Raw genomic sequence first — 27,517 nt, forward strand, 5'->3', positions numbered from 1 at the left:
ACACTCATCCTATCCTAACTATAGTGCCCTGCTGACAAAATGTGGCAGTATCTATTAAGGTGCTGTTGTCATAGTAGAATCCATGCTTTAGGAACCTCTCTTAGCTTGTAGATCAAGTTAAAATATTAGCAGCTTACTGGCGTGTGCAACAGTGAGTTAAGCAACGGGGCTTCAAGCCTACTTTGATTTTAAATCAAGGTCTAATCCTAATGACAAAAAAAAAAACCAACTTGGTAAAGCACCCCAAAGTACACCTGAAGATACCATATATTTAGTCTAATGCATTCATTGAGTGAGCTGCATGTTTCATGTTGAGACTTCTATTGCATTGGTAAACCAAACAGTTTCTGGTATTTTAATTGAGCATTTTAAAGGAACATCTGAGTATACTGGGCCATATGGAGGGACTTTATTCTTTTAGAATTTTTTCAAAATCAGTCTCAGGCAAACTGGGGTATAATTGATCATGGAAAACATACTTTAAGGCAATTGAAGTAGCTATATTGGATCACAAGGAGTTTCTGAGCCAGCTCTACCCTTGTACACTGCAGCAGGCCGCAGCTTACATTTCATTGGGACACTTTAGAGGGTTGGGGTGTTGTGCTTCTTGATAAAGGGACTTGGAATTCTCACATCTCAGGTTGGCTAACAATGCAATATGCAGCTTTGGTTTGCAGGGCAGTTAGACATCAAACTCGCCTTTCCTTGTTAACATAAACATTTAGCTCATGAAGAAATATGTTCCAAATGTTGACCTTCATAAAGTGAGGTCTAATTGATGTATTTCTAAGAATTCCTTGTTAAAGGATTTGTCTCCTAAAAATCCCTAAATTGACTTCAGTAGATACAGCAAAAGCATACAGCTTTTTCTTCGGTGGCCAGTCATTTTGGAGACATATTTCTTTTCTTTTCCCCCACAATTAAGTTTCAAGACTTGCATTAGATAGCCAGGTAGCTTTAATTGAAATCTCTATTGGTATCTTCAGTTGCTCACTTACGTGAAGGCTACATTGCCTTATTAAGGTGTGAAATGAACACTCTTCTTCTGTTTCCAAGCAGATGAGCAAAGAAATAAAAATATATATAAAATATATAATATATAAAAGTATTGCAGTGATGAAACAAAACAAAAAATGAGACACTAAACATGATTAGTTTTTCATAAACGTCTCTAGGCAGTTAATGCTGGTTGGAATAGAAAACCATAAGGAGTAAAAGCAGAACACTGTCACTGGGCTGCATTTACAGTTTGTACTTAAAGGAATGGTTCTACTGCTCTGTTGTTCACAAAACTTTTGCCTTTGTCTAAATAGTGCACATAGAAAAGATTGGTTCAGAAGCATTTGGCAGTAACTGCTTTCACCAGGGAGAAGCTGTTTAAACTTAGATGATAACTGAGATTCTCTATGACTGCAATCAAATGCTAATTTAGATTCTTCATTTTTTAAATGTAGCAAGCTACTTTTTATGTTTTATATACTTGAAAGTTAATTTAAAATGAGCAAGTGGGTTTAAAATGTTAAAACTCATGTCCAAATTATATATGAGACAGAATGGAATGAAAAATAAACATTTAAGTTTTCAGTACTTGGTTGCTTACCCTTTTTGCTTTTGCGCGCATCGGTGTGTCATGAAGGTAGCGTGAGGGTGCATCAGACAGATAGACTTCAACATCGTCAGGCACTTCTTCAAGAAAGTTGGAAGGAACCAGCCCCTTCTGCCCATTCAGCTCACCCTGTAACACAATGGAAGTTTGGGGGAATGCTTTAATTAAATGAAATTCAGGTTACCAAGAAGGTAAGAAAATACTTTTGACTACATTTCACAGCCAGTGAAGCAATTCTGAGGCAATCAAATTATTTTTTTGGCCCTCAGCAGCAGTCACTTGTAAAAGGGAACTGAAGGAGCTGGCAGGGCTGTTTTCTGCAGCTACCATGGTGTGGATATGGAGAAATCCAAGCTGAAGATGCAGACCGACAGCTACTGCTGGAATGCTGTTTCTCAGGAGTAAATTATTTCTCTTAAACAAATGACAGAGTCGTAGGGATCAGTTCCCTGATCAAAACGCTACTGAACTGCTAATCTCAATTAAATCAATATCTCAAAATAATCTCAATGCATCAGAGCAGAATCTATCTTGATTCTCTTCCTGGATGAAATGCCTTATCCGTTAAAGTCATTTATACATTCATGTAGACTAATTTGTGATCAAAGTACACATTTTCCTGCAAATTGTGTACTGGAACTATTACTTACACAATGCCACCAGTAGCTCTGAGTTGCATCAACCCTATAAGCCTGTGATGAAGTAGTAAGAGTGAGCCACCCTCAGCAGTGACAGCAAAGTCTTTTGGGTTCTGCTGCACAACTGCAGGAGCTGCGTGCCCAGCTCTGAGTGAGCTTACAGCAGGTTGAAGGGACAAGCAGAGGCCAACTTACATAGTAAAATCCATCTTCATCAATTTCACCAAAGACAGTGATAATGTCCCCTGTGCAGAACGTAAGTTCAGCCTGCAAAAAAAACATTTGTTTTGTTAGACAAACATTAATGGTTTTCTTTTTAACAGCAAGTCCTTTTAATATTTTTTTACTCTTTTGTATTAAAACAGTCAGTGAAACTGAGGTGAACTGTGAGAGCAGTCATTGGGCTTTCTTAGAATGTGAAATTGAAGCACCTCTCTTAGCAGGTTGCAGGCAGCTGCAGGACTCACTGTGCCAAACAAGCTGAATGCAACCCCACCCTGAAGGAACTCAAAATATATTTGCACAGAACTGGGCAATGCAACCAAATGGAAGCCAGTGCTGTGCTGAGTAAGGTGGTGAACTGCCTGGCTTCAGAGCTCCCCTAAAGTCACTCCTCTGGAGAGGAGGAACAGGAGACGCATGGGGAAAGAGCAGCTGAGAATGTTGGGTTTTGTTTTCCAAAACAAGAAGTAAAAGCATGGAGCTGAATTGGATTCTGTTTAGTAAACGTGTGGAACGCTCATCTCCAGTCTCTGATTGACAGAGTTCAGTTGTTTAATTGTCTAGTGTTTAATTTAAACAGCTTTTAAATTCTGATGGCTGTGGGAAAGCAGCAGAGTGAGTACAAAGTTTGCAATGTATCAGTGAAATTTATTTCATCTGTTGCCCAAACTACTTTGTAACACTGTAAGTTTGAACTGGACTTAGTTCACCAAGACATAGAGGACAACTCTGGCTGAGTTTTGATATAGAAAGTACCAAATGTTCCAAAATTCACTCTCTAAAAACAAAATCAAGTTACCAAAAAAATGAAATCATAACTGGGGAAACCCCTAACTGCAGTATTTTCTTTATAGCTTTCATTGTACTGACATTCACTGCATACAATAAATGACAAATGCATCAGATCTTGAGTGATGAACTTACCATGTAATATCAGAGACAATGTGAAAAGTGATTCCATTGTTGCTGATCACAAGGTGACAAATATGCAGAGATGGGAGACTGCACGTAGGTAAATGGAAGATAAACTCATAATGAAGATCTAGCTAATGCTCAGTTGTTTAAATGAAAATCTAGCTAATGTTCAGTGATTGCTTAAGATATTTTTACATTCTTATTAAAAAAATGCTGGAGACAAGACAGTCACAAAAGCTCAGAAACATGAATTAAGAAAAAATATGGCATACTATGAATGCTGCTCCTCTGTGCTAAACTAGGCTGGTTTGAGCTGCAAAAAAGGGCTGATTTTGAAGGAATGGTAAGGCAGGTTACAGACATCTGATAGCAGGCTTGTCAGCGTGAGCTAGAACAGTGCTTGGAAATAACCATCTTACATGGAAACACAAAGCAGCGAATGGAAAAGAATCGTTCTCTACTATTTGTAACAACTCCATGTTTTTGTCCTTACAGAAATTCATTTTGGATAGATTTACAGACGTTGCACACACACAGTGCCCATATTTCCATAACTGACAATTTGTGGAGAGCCACAATAAACAAATCCTACCAAAGATATTCCTTGGTTGTTTTTCAACGAACACAATTCTACTTGTATGAATTTGCTGTAAATACGAGTGTATGTGAAAATACTCTACATTTCTAATTTTGAATTATTTTTTTCTGTGCATTAGCTGTTACGTGTAACAGTGCTTACTAATACCAGCTGTGTTTCAATTAAATTATGGCTCCACAAATGGTAAACACAGTAAAAAATTATGTAAATACCTCTACGTCAACGTTAGGAGAACTTTCTCTTGGATCGTAATCGTACAGCGCGACCATCCTCCTCGTAGTCACCGAGTGCTGCCTGCCACTGCGCCTGTTTCTTTCTGTTCCAGTCACAAGGAGAGCAAGGGAAGGGAAGCTATCAAAGTTATTTTGAACACAAGCCACAAGGTCTGCATTTTTTCCCCACATCATTCACAACAGTGCAGTGACAATGTTGGTATTTCTTTAGCACAAAGATAAGATGCCATGGATTACCACAAACCCGATAACACAGATAAAGGTTTCAAACCAGCATATGCATTTCATCAATAACAATTTGCTCGCACTCTTCATTTCAAGCTACTCAGATCTGAGCAGTATTTATCTGCAAATGCAAAACAAGTGTTCTGAAATTGTCTGCCATTCTTGGTTAGAAGAATCGAGTTCGTGAGGATGCACAAAGCTAAACATTTCTGATTATGGCTTCATTCCATTTCAGTACAGCTACCAAACTTACTGCCTGTTCCTCTGCCCTCCCCTGGTCACAGGATTATTACTCAAATTTCTGCTGGGAGACTGCAGTGAGAACTGGGCACTCAGCTGTCCCAAGACAAAAGAGGTTACCATTAACTCAGAAGTCTGCAATACTTTTCAAGACTCCTTGACAACAAAAACTCACTCTCAAGTCCTGTTTAATTTTACATGTCTAATTCGTGGGGAACAGAAAGAAAGGAGTGAAGTAGTAGCTTAAAGGAACCACATGCTATGTTTACTGATTGCTGTTGACATTTACCAGGAATGTCCAAAATGGGCCACATTTTAAATTTGAATGATATTAGCATGATTCTTGCAAATGATTGCTGCAGCAAGAGAAACATGCTTGTTAGTACTACTTACAGACAGGCATTGAGGGCAGGCCTGATGAGCATTATGCAGTGTGACAAAGGAAACCTGAGGTTGGGAGGCACCCTGTGAGGCATTCAGTCAGAGATCACTTTTGCAGGGGGTGGATTTGAGTTATTTTTCCAGTTACCAATGCAAGGGAATAGACAGAACACAAAGAGATCCAAAATGGAGGCATGGACCATAACAGGAGGAGGACCCAGTTCCCTGGCTTCCCAGAACCCACACTTAGACGACTGCCTCAAGAGTAGCACTTCTCAGTTTGAAGTACTTCTCTGGGGCAGGACGCTGCCTGCGGTCTGGGCTCAAGGACCATGGGCAAGGAAAGAATCCAAAAATGATTCCCTATGTATCTGCTATCTGACAGTATTTTCCAGCTTCTGATTTCCAAGAGATCAAAGGCATAAAAAAATATATAAATCTAGACAGCTCAAATCATTTCAGCTAATTTACAGCTTGAATCAAGTTATTGTTTCTTAGCACAGACCTCTTTTAGACTTTCTGGATCTGCGGTGTACAGAGCGTGTGCTCTCTTTGAAACGGTCACAGTTGACTTCAGGAAAGGAATGCATACAAATAAAAGAAGAGAAGATGTGAAGCTGTTCAAAGTTCTGCTTTTAAGGATTAAATGTGGGCAAAGGATTAAGAAAAATAAAGCCATATGAACACAGCATGTAAAGTGTCTGATATGACATTAAGACTATGAACAACAATATGAAGCAGACTAACGGCCTGCTAAACGATCCACGTGGACAGCTTCTGTGACAGCAAGGATCTGAGCACATGGATCTCTGCTATTCAGACTTCATAGTTTTAAATTAAGCCAAACTACCTGCTCTCTCCAATCCATTAAAAAGAGCATTTTTGGTTTGTTTTGGCTTGTTGTGTTTTTGCTTGTTTTAATGTGGCTAACAACTTAAATCCACGTTAAACTGGAAACAACACGATGCTTTTGAATTGCTAAAATATTTAAAGGTGAACTGCTGGGGGTAGGTTGCTAACAGCTCTCAGAAATATCTCAGAATAAAACTCAGTGCTTCAAAACGTAAAGCAGGGCAACATTTCCATTTCAAATTGCCTTCCTCCTTCCAAGAGAATTTCTCGGCTCTTTCAGAAGACGCTGCTGGTTGAGTGCACTGCAAAAAGATACTTGTCCAATATGACCCTTAAACAGCCAAAACATTAAAATTATAGGGTGTTAAATACATTTGTGGCTTCAGTAGTGACTTCAGTAAGAACTGAGAGCACTGAGCAGGTCTTAAAGCAGTAAGCTCCAAATATGGCTGTTGAGGATTACATTTTCTGTATTTGAATCTGTCCTCAGGAGAGAATTAGAAGTACCTTCAGACACTTCTTAATCCCAGCAGCCCTTCAGTTGTGTTTACAGGTGTAACCACAGCAGGTTAGGTGTCCGATTCCAACAGACTTCAGACAATGTAGACTCATGTTAACAACTACATCTGCAAAACAATGCTGCGGACAGCCAACCTATTCAGGCACATCTGTAAGACCCACTGTCTGCCAGTCCCAAGCTTCTGAAATGGATGTGCAGGTGTCTGTGTTGTACCTACAGAGCGGATGGGCAGGGGGGTTTACAAGTGCATGACTGGGAGCATTCGTTGTGTTTCTGTAGCAAAAGTCAACAAATAGATCTAAGATGACAGCAATTAAGAACTTAAGATGTCCTTTCCTTTCATAGACAACAGGAACTTTAGAAAATAATATCTTGAAAAGCAACAAAAATAATTTGTCTCATATTTGCTAATGTTTTGGGATACAATCAGGTTTTATTTCATCTAAGGAAACAATTGTGGAAGACTTGTTTTTAGCAACCACTTTTACAGTTCACTTTTAAACAGGACTGAACCAGTTCCAGCCCTTCCTACTTTTTTGAATTATGTTGAAAGCTTTATAACGTGTTGAGATACTGCTATGAAATGTACAGTCAGAAGAAAATCTTAGTCAGATACTTGCATTGTGTACCTCTGTACAACACTGTAACAACAACGTAATGCAAGTGGTTCGTAACGGAATCATTTGGCCAATCTGCTTTTTCAGGGGTTTGTTACTGTAAAATCCATTAAATCTCACAATATGTAGTGCTGTCCCAAATTACATTACACATAACCCTTTGCCACAATCCCTTTAAATTATTGGTAAAGTAGGAAAACGTAGAAGAGTATAAATAGTGACAAATAAGTGATTCGTTGTATGCTTTGCAGCAGTGAGCATATCACAAGGCACCTCAGCACAGCACGCTCCAAAGCACAGGGATCTTGTTCTGTGTCTTTCAGGTAAGGAAAAAGTTGTAAAAAAATGCCAGGGTAGTGAAGATAGAAAACCTTCTTTGCAGCAAAAGACCAAGATTAAATATTGAATCAAGTCATCCAGTTACTGACACAGAATGTATCCCTCAATGTAGGAAATTGCTGCAGAATTTAGATGCATCTGCATATAATAAAAACAAAAGGCAAAGCAGATCCAGCCAAGTTAACAGCACCCAAGAATATGTGAACTGAAGCACATATATTGCTCCTTACCTATTTTCTCTACCGGTGTGTTCAAAGGAAGAAAACCTTGTTTTAGAAGCTGATCCATCATCTCCTCATCATCTGCTTGGATCTCAGAGACCATGTTACATGGGATAAGGCCGATCCTTGTGCACGTTTCTCCACGATAGAATCCATCAGCATCTTTGTCCCCATAAACCTGTTATTTAAATAATAATAATGTCGGTCAATAAAGTTTTAGCCTTTAGGATTCTTTATGAAGGCAAAATGGTTCCCAAGGCACAGATGATTACAGTTCAAATGTAAGATTATATTAGTTTTTACTGATGCGATTTTAATTAAAGAACTGAAACCGTTAGGTTAATTTGAATTTTGATTTCTAAGCAGAAATGGGACTTTTCTGTTAGCATTAAAAAAGCACAAAATTCAGTGACAACACTGAAAGCCAACAGCTTTCCTAGGAAACATGAATTAAGCTACAAAAATAGCACGAGTCTTCATCAGTGAGAACAGCTAAATAAAATTTCTGCCTTCTAAAAATTCATGTTTGCCAATGACAGGCCTTTATCTAAGATTGTACCACACAAAAATGATGACTTTAAGGCAGAACTGATGATTAATTTTAGTTTATTTCTTGTTTAGGCAAAATAATTTCCTTATTTCTTTTTATTAAAAATAAACAAAAATCCAATGGCTTCCGTTCAAATCAGAGTTTGAAAAAGTGACCTTTCATCAGCTGTAACTTTATAGAGCAGGAATGTTTTCAGTTTCAACCACTCACCTGGCACATTGCTACTTCACAGTGCAGCATCTGTGACTGCAATGCATGGACAGGACATTCACACAGCTCATGATGGAACTGACCCACCACCACCCCAAAGCTCAGGTGATGTGTGAAAAGCAATTTGGAAATGCAAACTAAGCCACATTCACATCAATGTCATGAGAAATAAAATGCAGGTTGCATAATAATTACCACGGACCCAGACAGAAACTAAACATCAGTCAGCATAAATAACTTACATAGGGTCTCTCCAGACATTTCAGTGGCAAACATGTACATATTAGTGAGGAAATAGTTTAAATAAAAAAATTTGGTAATTATCAAATAGATATTGCAGCAGAGAAAAGTTCTTAAACAATTTCCATATCTTTGGCATAAATTTGCATCAGTGAGGAGGTAAGCAAAAGATCTGAAGTATTTAACATTAAACGTTTATTATTTTGTATACAGACAGGATGCAATCCAACACAGTGGAAGGAAGTAAATATTTTAATAGTTTAAGTTACAATTAATTATATCTTTCAAGCATGTACTGTGAAAAGCGAGTCTATATTTTTTCAGGTTCAATTTCAGATAATACTTAAATCTCAGTTAAACTTCTAAGTACCAGAAGCCCCACCTCTCCCTCATTTCCACCCATTTTGCACCAGCTTAGATACAAGGTTGTAGGAGGAAATGCTTACATCTGCTGGTTCAACTAAAAAATCTGCCAGCTTTTTAAAATCTGAATAGCAAGCTGAGCAAATTTGCCTTGCAGCTGCACAATCATAATGAGGCAAGCTGTGATAGAGGGCATGAATAAAGACACGGATGGAGCATAACACTGTCACTGCCACCTGGAACAGAGCTGATTTTCTTCTGCTGCCTCTTCAAGGATCAGCTTTTGCACCTTACACTGATCAGTCAGAAAATAACTTTTCCAGTTTCAAAGAGGAAGACTCTGGAAAAGAGACACCTGATTTTGAACCTTGATACAGCAGCTGTAGGTACTCTAAGCACTTTCACAGTACCTTTGGAGGACAATTTCCTTTAGCAGTTTTCTCTGTAGGCTTTGTAGCAATGGACATAGGGGGCTTCTGTCACAGCATGTAACTCTGGCCACAACTACCTAAGGCAACTTTGAGCTTTTTGCCCATTACCTAATCATTTTGAAGCCCTTAGCAGGAGGTGTTAGGTTCCAAATCCAACAAGATTTACAGCCAGAACCTTGAAGAACAAAAAAAATAATCTTGGACTCTAGTCACACAAGCTGTTTTCTCCAGTAGGAACAAAGCACACCTTGTTTTAGCCCTGTTTGTCTTTAGATCTCACCTTAATGATCTGCCCTTCTTTAAATGGCAGCTCTTCTTCTGCAGCATCAGGATTTGGGGACATTGTCAGCGGGTCGTAGTCAAAGAGTGCAACAAATATTCGAGTAGAAAGATCTTCTGTCCCTGGATCTGTTTCTGATTCTTCATACATATCTGGAGAAAGATGGTCATGGCCACCATAGCCATCTATGGAAGTAAATTCAGAAAACAACAACTCAGTAATACAACTTGGCTTCATTCTTCAACTATTCCAGTTAATATTTAAAACGTATTGGGCATTTCAGTGAAAACTCAATGCATGTCCTACCATGTTCAATGTTTTTTTTTTAACAGTAAGACTAATTTTTTTTTTTTAAAGTATATTCATCATCTGCTTGCACTGAATGGTTTGCTGATCTGCACACCACACTAACATTTACACAAGTGAATACAGCTCAACAAAACAATTGGTTTTTTTTTAGGTTTACTATAGTTTGCTGCAAATGAGAGTAGCACCTTAAGAGTGACAGAATGACAGGTTTTGCCATTGCTGCAAAAATAACCAATGCTTTTGATCCAACTATTTTCCAGCACAGCTGCTTCTGTTCTTCAAAACATAAGAAAGCACATCCCAGCTGTGCTGACATACCATGTTTTTGGTGCAGGGTTTAAAACACAGTTCTAATCTCTTCTCTCCAGACAGGTAGGAAGATACATATTGCAGCAGTGTTAAATTATGCCAGGGTTGGAACTACACTACTATTTTGTTTAAAGCGAGTCAGTTAACATAGCCAGCAGTGCCTCAAACCAACACAAACACTATAAAAATGTAATAAAATCCAGGAACAGTGGTTAGCTATGACTGCATTTAATAGGCTTGGTAGGAATGATCATCCATGATCATCCATGAGTATCACAGTACTTGCAACTGTACTGCAGCCAGTCCACTGCAAGGTATCCAATCAATTAGGATATTAAAGGTGAAGACTAGCTTTTCATTTCTCATAGCTTTCATACTGTTCAGGTTACCTGGAGAATTCATTTAGTCCATGAATCAACAACACACTTGAGGATGAACTTCAGTAAAACTGAGTTAGAAAACTAGGCCAGAAAAGCTGACAGTGAGTGTTTTGATTGACAGGTTTCAAACATTTTAAAATTCTGCTCTGAAAGAGCACATGGCAGCACTTCCACAGAAACAAAAACAGAACAGCAGAAACAAACATGCTCTTTCAACATACACGAAGCCTCAGACCCCAAAATAAAGCACTTAAAATCACAGGCCACTTCAGTAAAACTTATTGTGCAAGTCCCACTCACTCAAATGGGAGCCACACACTTTTACTCTTTGCTAAACCAACACTGATCATCTAGTTTACAAGACCTTTCACAAGATTAGAGAATGTGAAATTATGAACAATGAAAATGTAGTAGCTCTATCAATGTTTCCCCAAATACAATTTTAACTGTAATAATCTCTTACAAGGAATTTCTCTTAATAGTTTAAATATTCAGTAGGTAATATTGTGATTAAAATTTCTCTTTTTGCCACAACTCCAGATTAAATTCAATGGTTGAGATGTTTAAACTACCAGAAAATATTTTCAGAGGGTCGCAGCTTTAAGGGAACAGCTACTGACTCTTGGGTCCAGATAACAAGAAATAATGTGAGTAAGGAAAAAATGCAAAACAGCAAAAGGGCAGGGAAAAGTTCCAGCCAAGAAGCTTTATGCAGACACAAAGCACAGAAAGGAAGTCAGGGAGAAATGCACGTATGGGACAGAAAGCAATGGGACACAAAGGGTGGGATTCCTCTGTTGTGTTCTCTCACAGTCAGTCTGCAGTCTGCATGTGGTTTGTACTCATGCCCAACAGGTAATATGAAACTGATGGGTTAAAGGTGGGACTTCTTGTTCGTTCGTTTTAAACTACAGATTGTTGCATCCTACTTTGACTGCAATTAATGGGAATTAGGTGCAAACACAAAGTATAGCCAAACATACCTCAGTTAAAAGCACTGACCTGTAATAATCTGAATCAAAACAGTCAACGTTTGCTTCACTGAATGAGAAAGCATTAGCTCATTAGCTACAAATCTTATTTCTCTGCAGAGACATGTACTACGCATACACACATACAACTGTGTATGTAAATTCTTAGTCTTTGGATGCAGCCAGCCAGATTCCCAGCTGCTGCAATTTACCACCATTGCATTGAATTCATTACTAGACACTGATTTACACAAGTTGGTGACTGCAAGCAAGTCATGTTTTGAACAGTCAATCACTATTTGCTTTGACTCAACAGTCAATCACTATTTGCTTAAATTTTCAGGGCCCATTTTCTTCATCCAGAAATGAGGAAATAAAGAAAAAAGTGTTTCCTATTCTATATATGACCTAGGCTGCTCTTATAGGTTAAATGTAAAGACACTCCAATTCACTGAGTTACGAACTATGAAAACTGAGTTGTTGATCATGTAATGGTTTCTATGTTGATGAAGCAACAAATACCATCAGTTCTCCTATTATCAAATGCTGGGTTGTGACATAACAGCTGACCCTCTCCAGCCTGTATGGAAGCGTGCTCATTCTGATGAATGGCTGTTCAGGTATGTGCAGGAGATACTGACTGGCATTAGTAGCAGCAGAGGTAGCTTCACAAAGGTTCATGCAACGCAGTGTGCTTGGACGCAGCCAAGGATGGAAAGGTGGCTGGCTGCACAGCAGTTTCGGGACAGAGAGCTAAGGGCTGTTTGTCCCTCACATCTGAGTTGGAGGAACTTACCTGGCAGCAGACAGGATTTAAGAGCTATTCCCCTGGCATTCTGCATTGCATGCAATGTTGTCATACAGAAACCGCACTTGTTAACACGCAGCTCTACAAGGTGTCTGTCACAAAGGAGGAATAATGTTCGGCATACCGTATCTATATTCAGAGGTACGCTGCTGAGGCCATTTCTTGTGTCCACCAATGCTGCGATAATAAGCTTCTTCTTTTACAGGTGAAATATTTCCCTCACTACCTGACCGAGACCGCCCGCCTTCACTGTTACTGTCCATTGTAATTTCTATGGAGAAAAAGGGAATGATCTATTAAACATATCGCACTGTTGCCTTTGTGGAGGCTCCTGTGGGCAGGCTTTGCCCTACCTGCTTCTGACTGGCATAGAGTAGGAAGGCTAAACACTGGGGAAGCTTTGCCAGACGTCTCAGCTTCTAGAGATCCTCCTTCAGCAGGGGAATCACAGAAAGGTGTATCTCCTTTTTAAAAGCTTCTAAATTTTGTGCTTTTTAAAATTCAAACAGGGTAAATATTATCAGTTAGATCTTTGGATAGGAATCATCTTTTATTACGAGGTTCAAATAATCCTACCTGACAGATCTGCAAGGTCAAGAGCACTGTAAACTGTGTTTCACCTTCTAAAGTATCAACCTAAAAACAAAAATTAATTAATTTACTTAAATCCTACCTTCAACAATAACTAATCCAAAGTATTTATAGCTTAATGGAGAAAATACCTCAAATAATTTACATTTTGGAAAATCTAAATACTTATCTTTGGAATCCTGACAATATTATAGCACTGAAGTTCTTTCCCACTCATGTAACCTTCCAGAGCTGCTTTAAGAACTTCCTGTAGTAAGTGATGCAGAATAAATGCTCCAGGCACACACGTAAAAGAACAAGCTGCTGCCAAGACAATTGGGATCCACATTTTGGAGCAGTATACTGAAGCCAATAAAATAGTTTCATATATTTAAGCAGTCCAAACTTTGGCATATTGTAATGGTAGAACTACAGTAATTTCATTCTTCCAATATCCTATGTGCAGCCCTTATTCAAGGGAAATTTCTGTGTCAGTGGAAGTTCTGAAAGTTAGTTCAAGTTTATGCAATCCTCTACTGTATGATTTTGGACAGCATAATTTTAACTTGCTTTATTGATCAATGAGTTAAATACATTTAACTGGGACATTTCATATCTTCTACAATTTTGTCCAGTAAACTTCTAGGAAGCAAATTTTGTGTAGAGTTTTACCTAGTGATTATATCTCCCTTGTCTATTCTCAGAGCATTTTACTTCAGTGTGATGCTGGAAGTGAGAAATGTCTCCCAGCTATTTTAAATGCCAATTTTTTTAGTCAGAAGTCAGGCCTTTTGATATCTCAGCCTTTTATACTTTAAGTTGCACTGAAGGAGAACAAATGTAGGACTTAAGATTCTGTTTAATAATGTTTGATTGATTATAAGCAATTAATTTCTTTATCTGACTCCTCACTGATTGCTACTGAACCGCTAAAGAGCAGTCATGACTTGCTGCCATTTGTGTCCTCACTTTGTTGATAGAAATGAACTCTGGCAAATTACTTCCCTATTTTTTAATTAAGAGGAATCCCAAAGTACTAATTCAAACAAGCCTGCCTACTCTCTCACTATTTATATAAAAAAATTAGATACTTGGCTTAAGTAGTCCAAATGTAAACAGAATCTTTACTCTTGAAGAAAAAAAAGGCTGCTTTTGGACAAGAAAGAAAAAAGACATGACAATTTAACAGTCCTACCACCACCATCTGAATGCTGTTTGGTTCAGCTAACAGCAGCCTGTCAACAGAAGCACAGGAGCCTCCCTGGAGCCGATTCTCCTCTATGCCATTTTCACATCAGAGTTATTCCATTAATATCTGTATGATCCTGGTTTATAGCAGGATGTGGGGAGAGAATCAGGCCTCTGACAAACCATGTTGTTACACTGCAGCTATTAAGGCAGTTTCTTGTATTACAGCTGTGTGTACTGTGACCTACAGTTGCACTAATAATAACTCCTGATAACAAGTATCAAAATAATTGTGCCCAATAAGGGGATTTTGCTTTTATTTTTTTATTTTTTGACAGCACTGGCATTTTAGTGTAAGCTCATACAAAGGGAAAATCATTCAGTATTTTTTTTTAAAAAAAGCACTCCTTTATGATCAGTCTCTTTCCTTCTGATAATCCCCATTGGTGATGCCTCTCATCCACACAGATGCCAGATGAGAACTGCCTAACACTGCTTTCTGCTCCTGCTGCTGATGTGAACAGTGTTCAAAAATTAAAGCATGGTTTAGGGACAAGAACGAGACTGATTTTACGTCTTCATGGAGTAATGTTCTGCTCACAGCTCACATTACTCCTGCTGCATTTGTTTTGCATGTGTTTCCCGATTTTTCAGTCTGAATGTTCCTTATTTGTCAGCATAGAGTGCAAGTTTTACAAATATGTATTTGGCCATATTATCTTGATTCCATTATCTTTTCTGCACGACTTTTTGGATTTCCTGGTATACACCAGAATAAATTTTAAGTCATAAATAAGCCAGAAATAGAGATGAAAAATAGTAAACATATGCAAGTTCTACCAACTTGTTACATTTAAGAGCTTCAATTTTCTCCTGGTGAATTCCAAAAAGTAGTCAAGAAAATGGAAAGTAAATGCAAAATGACGGTTGATGAATGGGAAGATGGATGGCTGAATGGATCATCAAATGAGTACATTTATTTTACTGGTGGGATTCCTGCCTGCATTATTATTATTATTATTATTTTTAGGTAAGATTTAACAGCATCTAACCCAAGCAACACCCAGCAACACCCATTAAATTCAATGAAAATAATCCCAGTGATGTCAGTGCCTAGCAATTCAGCCCCCATGAGACACTTATATTAGTGCACTTATATTTAGCTCGTATTTAGATGGAGAAGCTTTTAGTTCCATCTCACCCCATCGCTCAAGACAAGTGTCCTTTGTAAGGATCGCCTCCCCAACTCTGAGGCTGCAAAGAACAGAAATGCACCAATCTGTCCAACTAACCAATGGAAGGGACCAACATTGGTCGAGACCTTTGTGGCACTGCACTGCCATGAGAGGACCTTCGCCCTGCATGCTCCACCCTTTCAGGCCGTCCTGCAGATGATGGATTACCTAAAAGCTAAAAAAACAACAAAAGAAAAAACAGGTTTGTAAATTACATGCATGATAACATTATGGTTACATGGTTGGACATTAATCAGGTCAATCATATTTGGAAGCAAAAGCTCTAAAGGCAACTAAACTTAGTTTTTAACTCAAAGGTTAGCTGAAAAGTAAATACTGTTGCCTGGCAAACCTGCAAAAGCAAAAATGGTTCCCTAATTTATGGCAGTTTTGCAACCAGTAGTCACACATCAGAACAAAAAGAAAAGAAAAGAATTTTGGAAACATTCTTTTGCCTTTGTTGTTGCTGCTAAAATGACATCATAACCTCCTGAAGAGTCATGCGACCAGTCACGAGAGTTCATGATATTGGACTGCACTGAAAAGGTAAGCAATTTTTTGTTGTCAGCTGTGCAGCTTTGACCAGTTTGCAGCATGTGAACAAGTGTACATCCTTCTGCCTTTGAGCACGCTGCTTTTCTATAATGGCTTTTGATTGTTAAAGCCTTTTAGATGTTCTTGAAACATGTAGAAGGGAATGTAGACACATTTCATCTCACATCACAGCTGTCTCCCTCTGTTCATTACCCTTGCAGAAAACACTGCTACTTTAATAATGAAATGATACTATTTTAATGCTCTCCAGAGTTCATCATGCAGCCACTGAGATTAATACAGCTTGGGGATCGGTTTTAATGGGAGAAATTTTTAAGGATCATTTCAGAATAGACTGCTGGGCTAGAAGAGCAGGCAGCTGATTTCTACAGTTCTATGAAACACGCTTGATCTGAGGTTTCCACTCTGGACTGCTGCACACAGGGCGGGCAAAGAACTTGTTTGAACTTTTGGGAGCTGGGAAGCCTATGGATACAGCTATAAAAGCACAGAGACTGCCAGACTAATGGACAGAAACACAATTAGGCAGGATTACACAGAGGCATCCTTGAAAGATATGGAACAGCCCTGTCCTCTCCCTTTCGAAGAAGCTGTTTGCCTGCATTCTCATGCAGAGATGCAGACTGCAACTTCAAAGGCAAGAAGAGATGATCTAAAAAGGAAGTCGAAGTGGCAACAGCGCAGAGAGAAGGGAGGAAATGGAAATATGATGAAACCTGTGACTCAACAAACGTGGGTCACTGTTACACTGGGGAGTCTTGATTGTCCACAGATGATTCATGATAAAGAGCATATCCTCAAAATTCAGTGAGTGAGATGAACAAAAAGAATATGATGAAATGGATTCTTTGAGATATTTAAAATAAAAATTACTGATGAAATATTTTTCCAGTTAAAATGCAGTGGTTTTTTTTTTTTTTTTTTTTTTTTTTTTTTTTTTTTTTTTTTTTTTTTAAAGCAACATTTAGATGGGCAAAATAAAGTAAAACATTCTTTGGGAAAAATTGTAGTTCAGCTAACCCTTAATTAAAATTTAGATTCAGTTGTCCTTTAATAAAAGCAGCCATTATTGTAATTTTTTCTGTGGGAAAATTGTTGTAAAGCAAATTAAACTGATTTTAGCATGACATAAAAGATGACTGTAAAGCAAAACGCAGAATAATAAACAAAAATGAATGGGGAGGAAAAAAATGGGAAAAATGCAGCAGACAGGTCCAAAGGATGGACTCTAAAAATTAATTCAGAAAAAAAACCCCACAAAACAAAACCAACAGAAAAAAATACAAGAGAAAGAAAACTGATTTGGCAAGCAGATGTTAGAAGGAAGATTTACTTCACACACCAAAGAGTCTTCTGCATCTCTGTGGGATGACTTTGCAAGAGGACCAGCTGCCCTAGAGTCAGCCATTTTTAAGTCGTTCTTCCAGCCTCCCTGAACATCTTCATTGGACAAATTATCTGGTCTATTACATTTCTGAGTCTCATACTTTTTCTCGTAACTGGACTTGACCTGTTCACTCCTGGGCTCTACAAAGGAAGATCCCAAGTCACCAAAATCTTCTTCAATGCTGGTTTGCCTTGTTAAAGTTTTCCTGCGAGCAAGCAATGGCCTCATGCTTTTCCTGCAGGAACAATCAGCAGTGTCTGCACAACAGCTAGATGCAACACTGGCAGAAACTGAATCGCAAGTGTATCTGAACGTAAAACGAGATTCCTCTTCTTCACTTCCACAGTCCAGTCCACTGTCTGGGCTTCTTGATAAGGACCGGCTATATTTGCATCCTTTGTCATCTGCAGCAAAATCCTCCATGTCTGAAATTCTGTGCTTGGCTGGGTACCAGAAGTTGTGCTGCTGATCTTGATTGTAGGGCCTAGGTGGTCTAGAGTCTCTAGCTATTGTGGATTTCTTTTTATAGGGCATACCTAAACCCTGCTTGTACAGCAGTTCAGAGTATTCACCATCCTCTTCAGCTACTTCTGGAATACTGAACAGCTTTTTACTGTGATGTATCTGCTGTGAAAAGTCAGGCTGTTCCAAAAAAGTGGCGTCAGTGGTCTTATTCTTATTGCACTCCTTAAGATTATGTAATGTTAAAAACCAGAGAGGGAATAAAGAGTGTGTGACAAAAATAAAATGGGAGGGAAAAGGGAGAAGAAAAGAAAAATAAAGACAGAATTAGTCTTAGAGCAATGGCAAACATAAGACATGCAGCTTATTAAGTGAAAAGGATGTCATGCTTTGAATGAGAATCTGTGAAAAATAAAGACATGATTAAGAAAGTTTCTGTGTGTCAGATACCACGAGGAGTCAGTACAAACAACTGAGCGATGCTCTAACGAGAACAAACCCATGCATCTAAAACAAAGCAACAGAAGCTGCATACAGATTCCAGCATGGTGAATGAGAATGGCATTAAAACATGGCACTAGTGCTGAGTATGATCCTTACCACATGACAAATTGGAATTTAATTTTTCTTTGTAGCCAGAACCCATATCTGAGAATGAAAATTCTGTTCTAACAAGCTTTCTTGCTTTGCATCTATTATATTATCCTATATTAGTACCAAATATCCCTAGAACTCCTGCCACAGTAGAGAAATTCTGCAAACATCATTAAAGAAGCTTTAGATTCCTTTAGAAAATTAAAAAAAAAAAAAAAAATTAAAAAAAGCATCATTTTCAAAGCTTGGCTTCCAGAGAAAGAAGCCAGAGAAGCTGGCTGCTCTCTGATGCCCCTTGGTCTGGCACTGTCCTCAAATCTCCCATTATAATCTTGTACCTGCTTGATAAAGCCAGTATTTGAAAATCAGCCTGTTAGCAGAACTAAGTAAAAGTCTCTGTTTATACCAGAAGTGGGTACAAACTATCCCATCTTGAATAAAATAAGCATTCTGAACACAATAATGCTTTTGACATTTTTGTGTTGTAATTACACTAAACACATGTTGGTGGGACAGAAGAAACCTGTGTAGCATCTTTGCTGGACTCCAAGGAGAGACAATGTATGTCTGATCTGTCTTAAGTTATAAACGTGCATCAGTCCCATGAAACTTTTATGACAAACTGCCATAGAAATACGAAAAAGTCAATAGATATGAGCAGGAAGTTTTGTCTGAGTTCAAGTATTCCTCATTTTAGAATACTCAGATCTGGTAAGTTAGCTCAGTCTTCCCTTTATTACTGACACCTGCCTTTGTTTTAAGGAACCACTGGAGGAAATAACAATCTCACAATAAAGCAAGTATTTACCTGCATGCAAAACATTTTCTTGTTACTTGAGAATATCTATTTCCTTAGGAGAAAATAATTACAGCTGAAAGTGCATGGTTGGCATACTTTCAGATGCAAGAGGAACACAAACCTGTTTACACTGTGGAAAACCTAGTAAATATGCTTTTTTTTGTTGCTGTTAACTAACTACTGCTGCTGAAAAGCAAAATTGGATCTCGTGAAAGAAGGGGAAATTACTGAGCACTTTGGGATCAGAATCTGACGTGAAGCATGTATCCAAAACCCTAACAATACAGTGGGTAATATTCTCCACGTGGGACTCCGACATCCATGAGCCCTTCCCCAGGAAGCACTCACACTCTGAGTTCTGCTTCTGCAGATTAAGCACCACACCTTCCACATAGACCACAACATAAACAGAGGTATGCCAGCAGAATTCAAAATGTCTAGAATGACTTATCACACCAATTAAGGGCCTGGTTAGATATCAAAAACTAGCGATGCTATCATAAAACTAAGGAATAGGTATCATTTCTGAAGCATGAATCACAAGAACAGTCTGAGGACAATTTACTTTTTCTCTAGAGGAAGGGTCAGAAGCAGCATGCAGAAGGATTTCAGATTCAACCTTTATGATAGCAGAAAAACTGAAACACCCATTAGCTTTGTTTTGAAAAAGTACCCCTCTCATTCCAGATAGTGTCAGAATAGAAGGGCTGAGTTTACAGTACATGAAAGCAGTTTCGATGGTCAATTCTTTTATGTGTGTGAAAATAGCACTGTTTTTTTGTTAAACAACTAAATACTAGAAGAAAAATCCACCTGTGGTTTTCCTTATCATTCAGGTTATCCAGCTTGCTAAGAGAAGAATTTAGTGTAATCGATATACACATAAAAAGCAAATACAGTTTACACGAGCAGACATACTATGGGAAATGCACGCTCTGCATTCAGTAAGCTCTGTGTTCTACATATACTCTAATTGTTGTCTTTCATGATTAATATTCTTATACAGTTTTAAAACGGAATTTCTGACACTTATTTCCTGTTTGGTGATTCCTTAATTACCCCAAATCTCCTTCTTACAAGTGTGCTTCGGAGTCAGAGAAAGAGATGGCACTGAGAATAGGAAAAAACACATCTGATATGAAAAGCCTAAATTGTTGTAGGTGGATTTTTTTTCCCCCTATAGGTATGCATGTTTATATAATCAACTCGTTATTTGAGTAGTACTTGCAATATATTGTCATATAAACAAGGAAAAAGATCCCAGATACAGAGCAAAAACTGCAACTTCCACAATTTCATATAGAAAAACAGTCAACTAGCTACAAGAGTAGATATCCAACAAATCTTCAATTATCTTCAAAATCCATAATTGACTGAAAAAGTGCTTTGAAGGAAGAAAAAAACCACGGAGGTACTCTTAAGGTTTCCCTGCAGTCACACTTACCTTAAGTGCATTGTGTGAAGTCAAACTGACTCGCCGTCTTCCTCCATCCTCCAGCTGCATTTCAGAGTACAGCTCTTCCTCGTCTTCCTCCATAATATCAGACAAATCAGAACCTCTGCTGCTCTCTGTATGGTAGTCTTCGCCGTGGCAATAGTGAGGCTATTCAGCAGAATGAGAAAGAAAAATCTTTAATGACTGAAATTAAAATTCCTTGTGAACCACCTATGAGGACCAGAAGTACTTCCTTGGTTTGAACATCATAGTAATACCGCATGTAAATGACATCATGCAGGTTGCTCTTTTGTTTTATGAATAAAACCTTTTTTTTCATTTATACTCCCATTTAATTCAAGAAACCCAGTCTCAAATCCATAGGTGATCCAAAAAGATGCATTCAGAGCATCAAATCTAGCTTTAGTCCTGATGAAATTCCATTAAAGAGGTCCTTCATGCATCAGTAGACTTGCTGACCAAATTGTAAAAGCCCTAGGATAATTCACATATCATCTGTTCTTCACAGCTGTTTGTTACATCACATAATGATTTAAAAGTGATCAGCACTTAATTATTGCAGCATGTTACCATCATTGTATAATATAGCTAGCTGATGGAATTTGAAGCTTTCATTCTGTTAAACATTGCAGGAACGGACTGGCTACAGTTGTAATGGCCTTTTATAACTAGTTTGAATGTTTTAAGTTCCAATGAGATGGAAGATAAAGAGGAAAATATATGTCTCACTAAATTGCTACTAAACTGTTAAGTAGGTGTGGCCTTGGTTTAATTCCTGCTTAGCCAGAGTGCTATGTCCAACAAACCAGATCATAAACTAAACTCATTGTATTTCCAAGGATACATTTTAAAATGAAGCTGAATGTCTGCAGTAAAACATCTTGAGATCACAAAATAAAATAAAAAACTCTCACAGATTATCAAATGCCAGTACTGCTGCAATAAATCCATGCTTGCTTGGACCATCACACCTAGCAAGTTGCCTCCACAGCTTATCTAGTGTGCTACTAACAACAGTAGAGTCCTGCTAAACAGCCACCCAATTATTTAAAGAAATCTTTTAATACAAGCACTAGATTAAATAAATTATGAAATGTAACTAGGACATATTATATAAGGAACAATTGTGCACTTCTGCCTAAGATCTGTATCTGTATAATCTGTATGGAAAAGGGCACACAAACTTCACATGCAATAACTGAACTGTTTCAGATCTCTGATCCATGCTACCCTTCCTCATGGGACATTTTCAAACTGAGGAGCTTAAAATCTATATTTCCACCTCCAAAACACAAAACACCAAACGTGAAGGATCTCCATGAGTGGCCATATCTAATGCTCATCAAACACTTGAAGAAAAACCTTAACAACACTTGCATCTATCTGCAGGTGTTTTTTTCCACTCATCTATAAATTAAGGCAAGTAAACTGATACAAAGCCTGAGACATTTGATTACAGATCAGAATACAGAATAGCAATTCTTGAAGATACCACCAGCACAAAGGCATTACAATAAAAATATCAAACTAATAATTTCTTATGGAGAAAACCACCACGGATTACATCTCTCCATTTTTTCCAATTATTTCTTTACTAACAAACCGCACGGTAAAAGTGATCTTTCATAAACAACGTAAATGAGCAATTAAACTTCAAATAGGTGTATCTCACTAAGCTGCAAACGTTTAATAATCAATTTGCACTTAACACACTGCAGCTGTTTCACAAGATATAATCTGGCTGCTGTTCCTCAGAGCACATTTTTAGTGTTTAAAGCGATGAGGAATTCTTTCAGCCTCACACACACACACACACACACACAAAATTCTAATTATATCTGAGAAGGCTTGAAGCCAGATAGATTTCAAATCTGGCCTTGAGGACATAACTAGTAGATAGCAAAGTTTAATCTCTTTAGGCTTCAAAGAACATAAATCTAAGGGTTCCCTGACTTTAAATGTTCATATCCAAGCTGTCTGCATTGGTTTTTAGAGCTCAGTAAAGCAGACACATTCCAAATAATCTTTGGATGATCCAAGGTCTACTTGCAGCAACTTAGTATGCTTACAGTAGATTTACCCAAGTTTGTTTAACTTGGTCAAGTACAAAGATACATATATTTGTTAACATAAAAAGCCCTAATTTTATCTTTGTCCCACTACAAACACTCTACACAGTTTACACTGAGCCTTCTTAGTGAGATCACTAGGCCTGATAAAAAATCTTGGTCTCTTTGCATCTAGAACCATTTTAATTGTATACAGATGTAAAGATGCGTCTCACTCGTGAACACATTTTGTAAGCATAGCATGATTGGATATCTTAAAAAAAAAAAAAAAAAAAGGAAACCACTCCATGTAAAGATGACACTAAATGAAATCCTCAAGCTCCAGATTTGGAACACCTGAGATTTGGAGCAATGTTTGTACATAAATAAATAATTGAGCTTCTGTGATGAGCTGAACCAAAACTCCACAAGGTTTTAGAAGTGGTACAAAGAAAGGCACTGCTCAGAGCCTTCAAAATGTGAAGTCAGATGTCTGGCTAGCAAGATTCTTCAGCCATCCCAAGACACAAGAAAGCATCTAGCTAGGATTTACAACTCCCTTGAAAGTAACTTATGAAATCACTTCTTGATTTTTTTCGAGTTGGATCAAACTAAAAGCTGCACAGATGTGGAAAATTCTTTTGCTACATCTTTCTATTCCTTACAGCATCCTTCCCTAAGTATATATAATTTTCTGCTAATTAGCATTACAGGTTATGGCTTTAAAAAATCCTTCCCTCTTTCCGTTCTTTCCCCCCAAAACATTACAGCATTCTTTCATACACAATAATAACGCACAAATCCCAAATCCCAGAGCCCAAATGTGACATTTTTTTTTTAAAAAGCATTTCCAGTACTTAAACAGCTGTGTAGTGTAACAGTCTATAGATACATGGTACCAAGCACTCAGTTCTCATCAGAAAGTCTAATGCAGCAGTAACAGGACATTAATCTGTTGCCACACAATTATACCAGTATGGTTACAATAATTAGTTGCCCTGAAGATCATGCCGAGCTTCACAAAATAACTCATGTAATATTAAATAACCAACACAATAAAAAGACCAGGTTACTCACTTGCTTTCCAAGTTCTGATCCTTTCAAGAAATCATCAACTGAAGCCCCCCTCCTTTTGACATTAGGAGAATCATATCCATCTTCCTCATCATCTGAGTTAGCGTACTGTGCTGCATTGCTCCTTTCACTAAAAACACTCCTCCTCTCCATCTATCAAACCAACAAAAAATGGAAAATTGTAAAGATGACTTCATCTTGCAAACAATGGAGAAATGGCTAAATAAGGCATAAAAACTCACGAGCACAACGCTTTCATATGCTCATGGTTTAAAGCAGTGTTAGTTTTCCTGACTAACCTTTTAGGAAAGGCTTCCTCCCCATTCTTCCCCTAACCCTCCCAGAATTATTTTCTGGAAACATTTCTAGTACAGTTATGAAGCTTCTACTGTTGGTCAAAGGTTGATCAATGCTCTGTATGGTTAAAGGCATATTTGCTGAAGATACAACAGAATTTTAATATACAGCTTCTCAAAACACTGATCTTCAGGTCTGGGAATTTATCAGAAGCTAAGTAAGGTTCATACTACAAAAAAAAGTATAGTTGATGCAAAGCTCTACAATGAATAAAGCAAGCCCTAAAAGCTGCAAGAAAAAAGTTGGTCTTTACCCTATTGCTCTCTGCAACTCGCTGCGCAGCTTCTCTTGCCATGGCTTTTGCAACAGTGTTTGGGACAGGTGTGCCTTGAGGTTGAGGGAGTATTCGGTTAGGCGATGGAGATCTTCTCCCCTGAAGCGAGCTGTGAAAGTTAGGGACAGGTGGTTCAAGTGTGTGCCCATGAACAGGGGATGCTGAACGAGTCTGCTCCCATGACTCATCTATTTTTACATGTGGACCTAAATGTTCTTCTTTGGTTTCTGGGGCTCCGGCACTTGCTAATGGCTTAGATTTGGGAGCGGTTCTGGGGAGAGGGGATGGAGGCACCAGTAGGTCAGATGGAATGGCAGCAACAGAAGAGTCCACTGATTCCCCTTGTGCAGAGAGTGTTCGAACAGTAACTTCCTTTGCTTCAAGACTTCTTAGTCTCATTAGCTCCACCAACGTGTTCTCTGCTGTTGGAAAGACCACCTCTGCCACCTGTGTACACAAATAAGCAACATACTAGCATGAAGATATGTTACCCTCCCTTCAACCACACTGATGAAGAGCCTTCAACGTTTTAACATGGAGTGAAAGTTAGGGCACCGCAACAATTAGCACCAGTCTTCTTAATTCTTTCCAACTCTTCTGTCCAAAAGCTGAAATGCGTACAGAAAGGGTGCTAATGATCAAATAGCACAAACAAAAGAACAAGTACTGATAAAAAGCAAGAAAGCATAGCAGACATTGAAGTGCCATCACACATTTATTGCCACCTTTGCCTGCCAGCAGAAATTCACCTAACGCAGATGGTACCTGTAATGCTGGAACTCACCCGTTGACCTTTTGCATAAACACCATAGCCTGTGACATTGGCACCGTGGGAGGTCCCTGTTGCTGTCAGGGCTGGTGGCTTCCAGGACACCTGTATGGTTGCTTGGGTGGACCCGGCCCGGACAGTAACATCTTGAGGTGGAGCTGGAGGACCTAAGACATGCAAGACTGGTCATCACCGAGCCTTAGACTGGAGTCTGTAGATCAGTTTGAGAGTTGGAAACTACAGACCTCAAAGCACTTATTTTTTTCAAGAAGACAAAGTATCATTGCTAAGTTACAGTGTAAAAACATAAGCGTACACTCAACATGAACTGATCCTGGGCCTTACAGACATTAGCTAAGCTCCATTTACAACATAGTTTGCAATTGCGTTGCACTTTGCTCCAATTTTTATCCCACCAGGCTGCATAACTGCTACTTACTTTGAACAGAAATGTTAATAGACAAATGTGAGGAAAAAGGCACCCAGAATGACACTGTTAATGAAAAATGGCTGCAAGTGACAGCAAGTGACGTTTTGGTATCTTTGCACTGAATGCATGTGGCATTCACAGAAATGACTTTGGAATTCTGCTTCCATCAGTGACCATCAGTGCCTCCAAGTCAAGATCCACAGGTCAGAAGCACAGTGACACTAAGGTGCACTGGATGCAAGGCAGAACTGGAACCTTTTCAATCAGCAGATGTTAGTTAAAGACAACTGGATTCAACATCTTTTATCTGCACTGAAGAAAAATATATATCTACTAACTTTTTAAGGCATTTAGCATACATTAGAGAAATAGTACACCAAGTACATCCTTAATTAAAAGACGTTATCAAGCTACTATAAATAGCTCTACTTTGGACAGGAACCAAAGTGAAACATCATAGTTTATTAGTTCATGAATATTTCAGGCATCCTGTTCTGTTATTTAACAATCAAACACTGGGAAGTGCTTCATGATAAAACATTTCCGAAGGAGGTTTCAGCTGCAGCCACACCTGGGTAAAAGCTGGGAGAACACAAACCTTAGCAGCTGAGAGTTTGCTTTTTCCAGTGAACAAAGCACCTCCAATTTCTATTCATCTACTGAGACAGAAAGTTACAAATATTCTGCGTGCATTCACTGCTGCCAAACAGATCATCATACAAGTGTAAATATCAAACAAGCCTCATCCTCCAGATACACTGGAAAACCATCAGTGCATTTCAGTGGTTTGTTATCACTGCCTTTCATGCTTGGAAATAAAATTCTGGTCATGTTCAGGACACCATAGGCAGAACATGATTTTTTTCCCTATAACATCCATTGCACCTAGTGTATTTTTAACTAGCAAGACCAAAGCAGTAAATCTAACCTAACCGACTTTTTTCCCAAGATAAGATTTTGAATTAGGAGCCAGTTTCATCTTCCCTATTTTGCTGACAGCCTGTATTAGCAATTCAGCATAATTCTTCAGTTTACAGGAAGAAGGCAACTGATCTGTTCCAGTATCTTGTCTCTGTCAGTGACATTCATCTGCTTTTGTAGGAGACGACACCTTTCTTCCATTCTCTCAAACAAACAATCTCCAGAGAATTTATTTCTACCTCTGTAGCCTGTAACAGAGATTGGTTTAATAAAATGCAATGCATCTCAACAGAGAACATGTCATTATTGCTTTAGCATGCTTCAGCAACTAGAGGGAGTTAAAGACTCTTAAGAGTTTGGCCTGAAAAAATCTCACTCGATAGGCATTTCCCAAATAACAAAGAAGTCAAACAAATTTAATTCACTGTACAGGCAACATCTCCCAGGTACAAAGTTTAAAATGCTCTCCTCCTAGCAGATGCTGCAATAGTATCACCACTTATCCCACTGAAATGACTGAAATCAAAACAGTAAATGCCCAAATACAAAACATACAAGCTTAATTCCTTCTCTCAGTTCAACCAACTGTCCTGCATGTGTCCTTACATGTAAGTCACTCAACCCAAGGAAGAGGCCAGAAATAATTCCTGCTTCCTTGCTGGAATTGAATCCCAGCAGGGAGTCAATCAACACACTGCACTGTAGATGTCATTGGAATTTCACTTGCCAGGAGTCACTTGTGCTTGACTGTCTCTGTTTCAGGGGCATTCAGTGCTCTAGAAGTATGAATATAAAGTAAATGTCCTAATTGTCTTTGATTAGACAAGTCTATAAGAAGAGGTGTTCATATCTTTAGGTATTACCATACATTCCAAAATCATGACATTACCCTTTCAATGTAGTACACTATTTCAGCTCTAGTCTTCGATGTTACATCACA

General features: G+C 38.4%; 1 protein-coding gene across 6 annotated transcripts in view; it reads right to left on the reverse strand.

Moving 5' to 3' along the window:
* The window catches only part of RIMBP2 (RIMS binding protein 2), a 112,246-nt gene that overhangs the window by 2,316 nt on the left and 82,413 nt on the right, over positions 1-27,517 (reverse strand). For 2 of the 6 annotated variants that reach the window (XM_048964618.1, XM_048964623.1), the window contains 13 exons: positions 25,242-25,393; positions 24,437-24,904; positions 23,830-23,979; positions 20,693-20,851; positions 17,349-18,080; positions 15,509-15,626; positions 12,583-12,729; positions 9,682-9,866; positions 7,617-7,785; positions 5,564-5,629; positions 4,192-4,295; positions 2,440-2,511; positions 1,601-1,735 (listed from right to left, as the gene is read on the reverse strand). In XM_048964618.1, coding sequence (XP_048820575.1) covers positions 1,601-1,735; positions 2,440-2,511; positions 4,192-4,295; positions 5,564-5,629; positions 7,617-7,785; positions 9,682-9,866; positions 12,583-12,729; positions 15,509-15,626; positions 17,349-18,080; positions 20,693-20,851; positions 23,830-23,979; positions 24,437-24,904; positions 25,242-25,393 — 2,657 coding nt within the window. Of the gene's footprint in view, positions 1-215; positions 1,046-1,600; positions 1,736-2,439; positions 2,512-4,191; positions 4,296-5,563; positions 5,630-7,616; positions 7,786-9,681; positions 9,867-12,582; positions 12,730-15,508; positions 15,627-17,348; positions 18,081-20,692; positions 20,852-23,829; positions 23,980-24,436; positions 24,905-25,241; positions 25,394-27,517 lie in introns of those variants that run through there. The other 4 variants (XM_048964621.1, XM_048964622.1, XM_048964619.1 and 1 more) reach the window with 3 other exon arrangements.

Source organism: Lagopus muta, chromosome 17 (genome assembly GCF_023343835.1).
Source record: "Lagopus muta isolate bLagMut1 chromosome 17, bLagMut1 primary, whole genome shotgun sequence".
Taxonomy (NCBI): Eukaryota; Metazoa; Chordata; class Aves; order Galliformes; family Phasianidae; genus Lagopus; species Lagopus muta.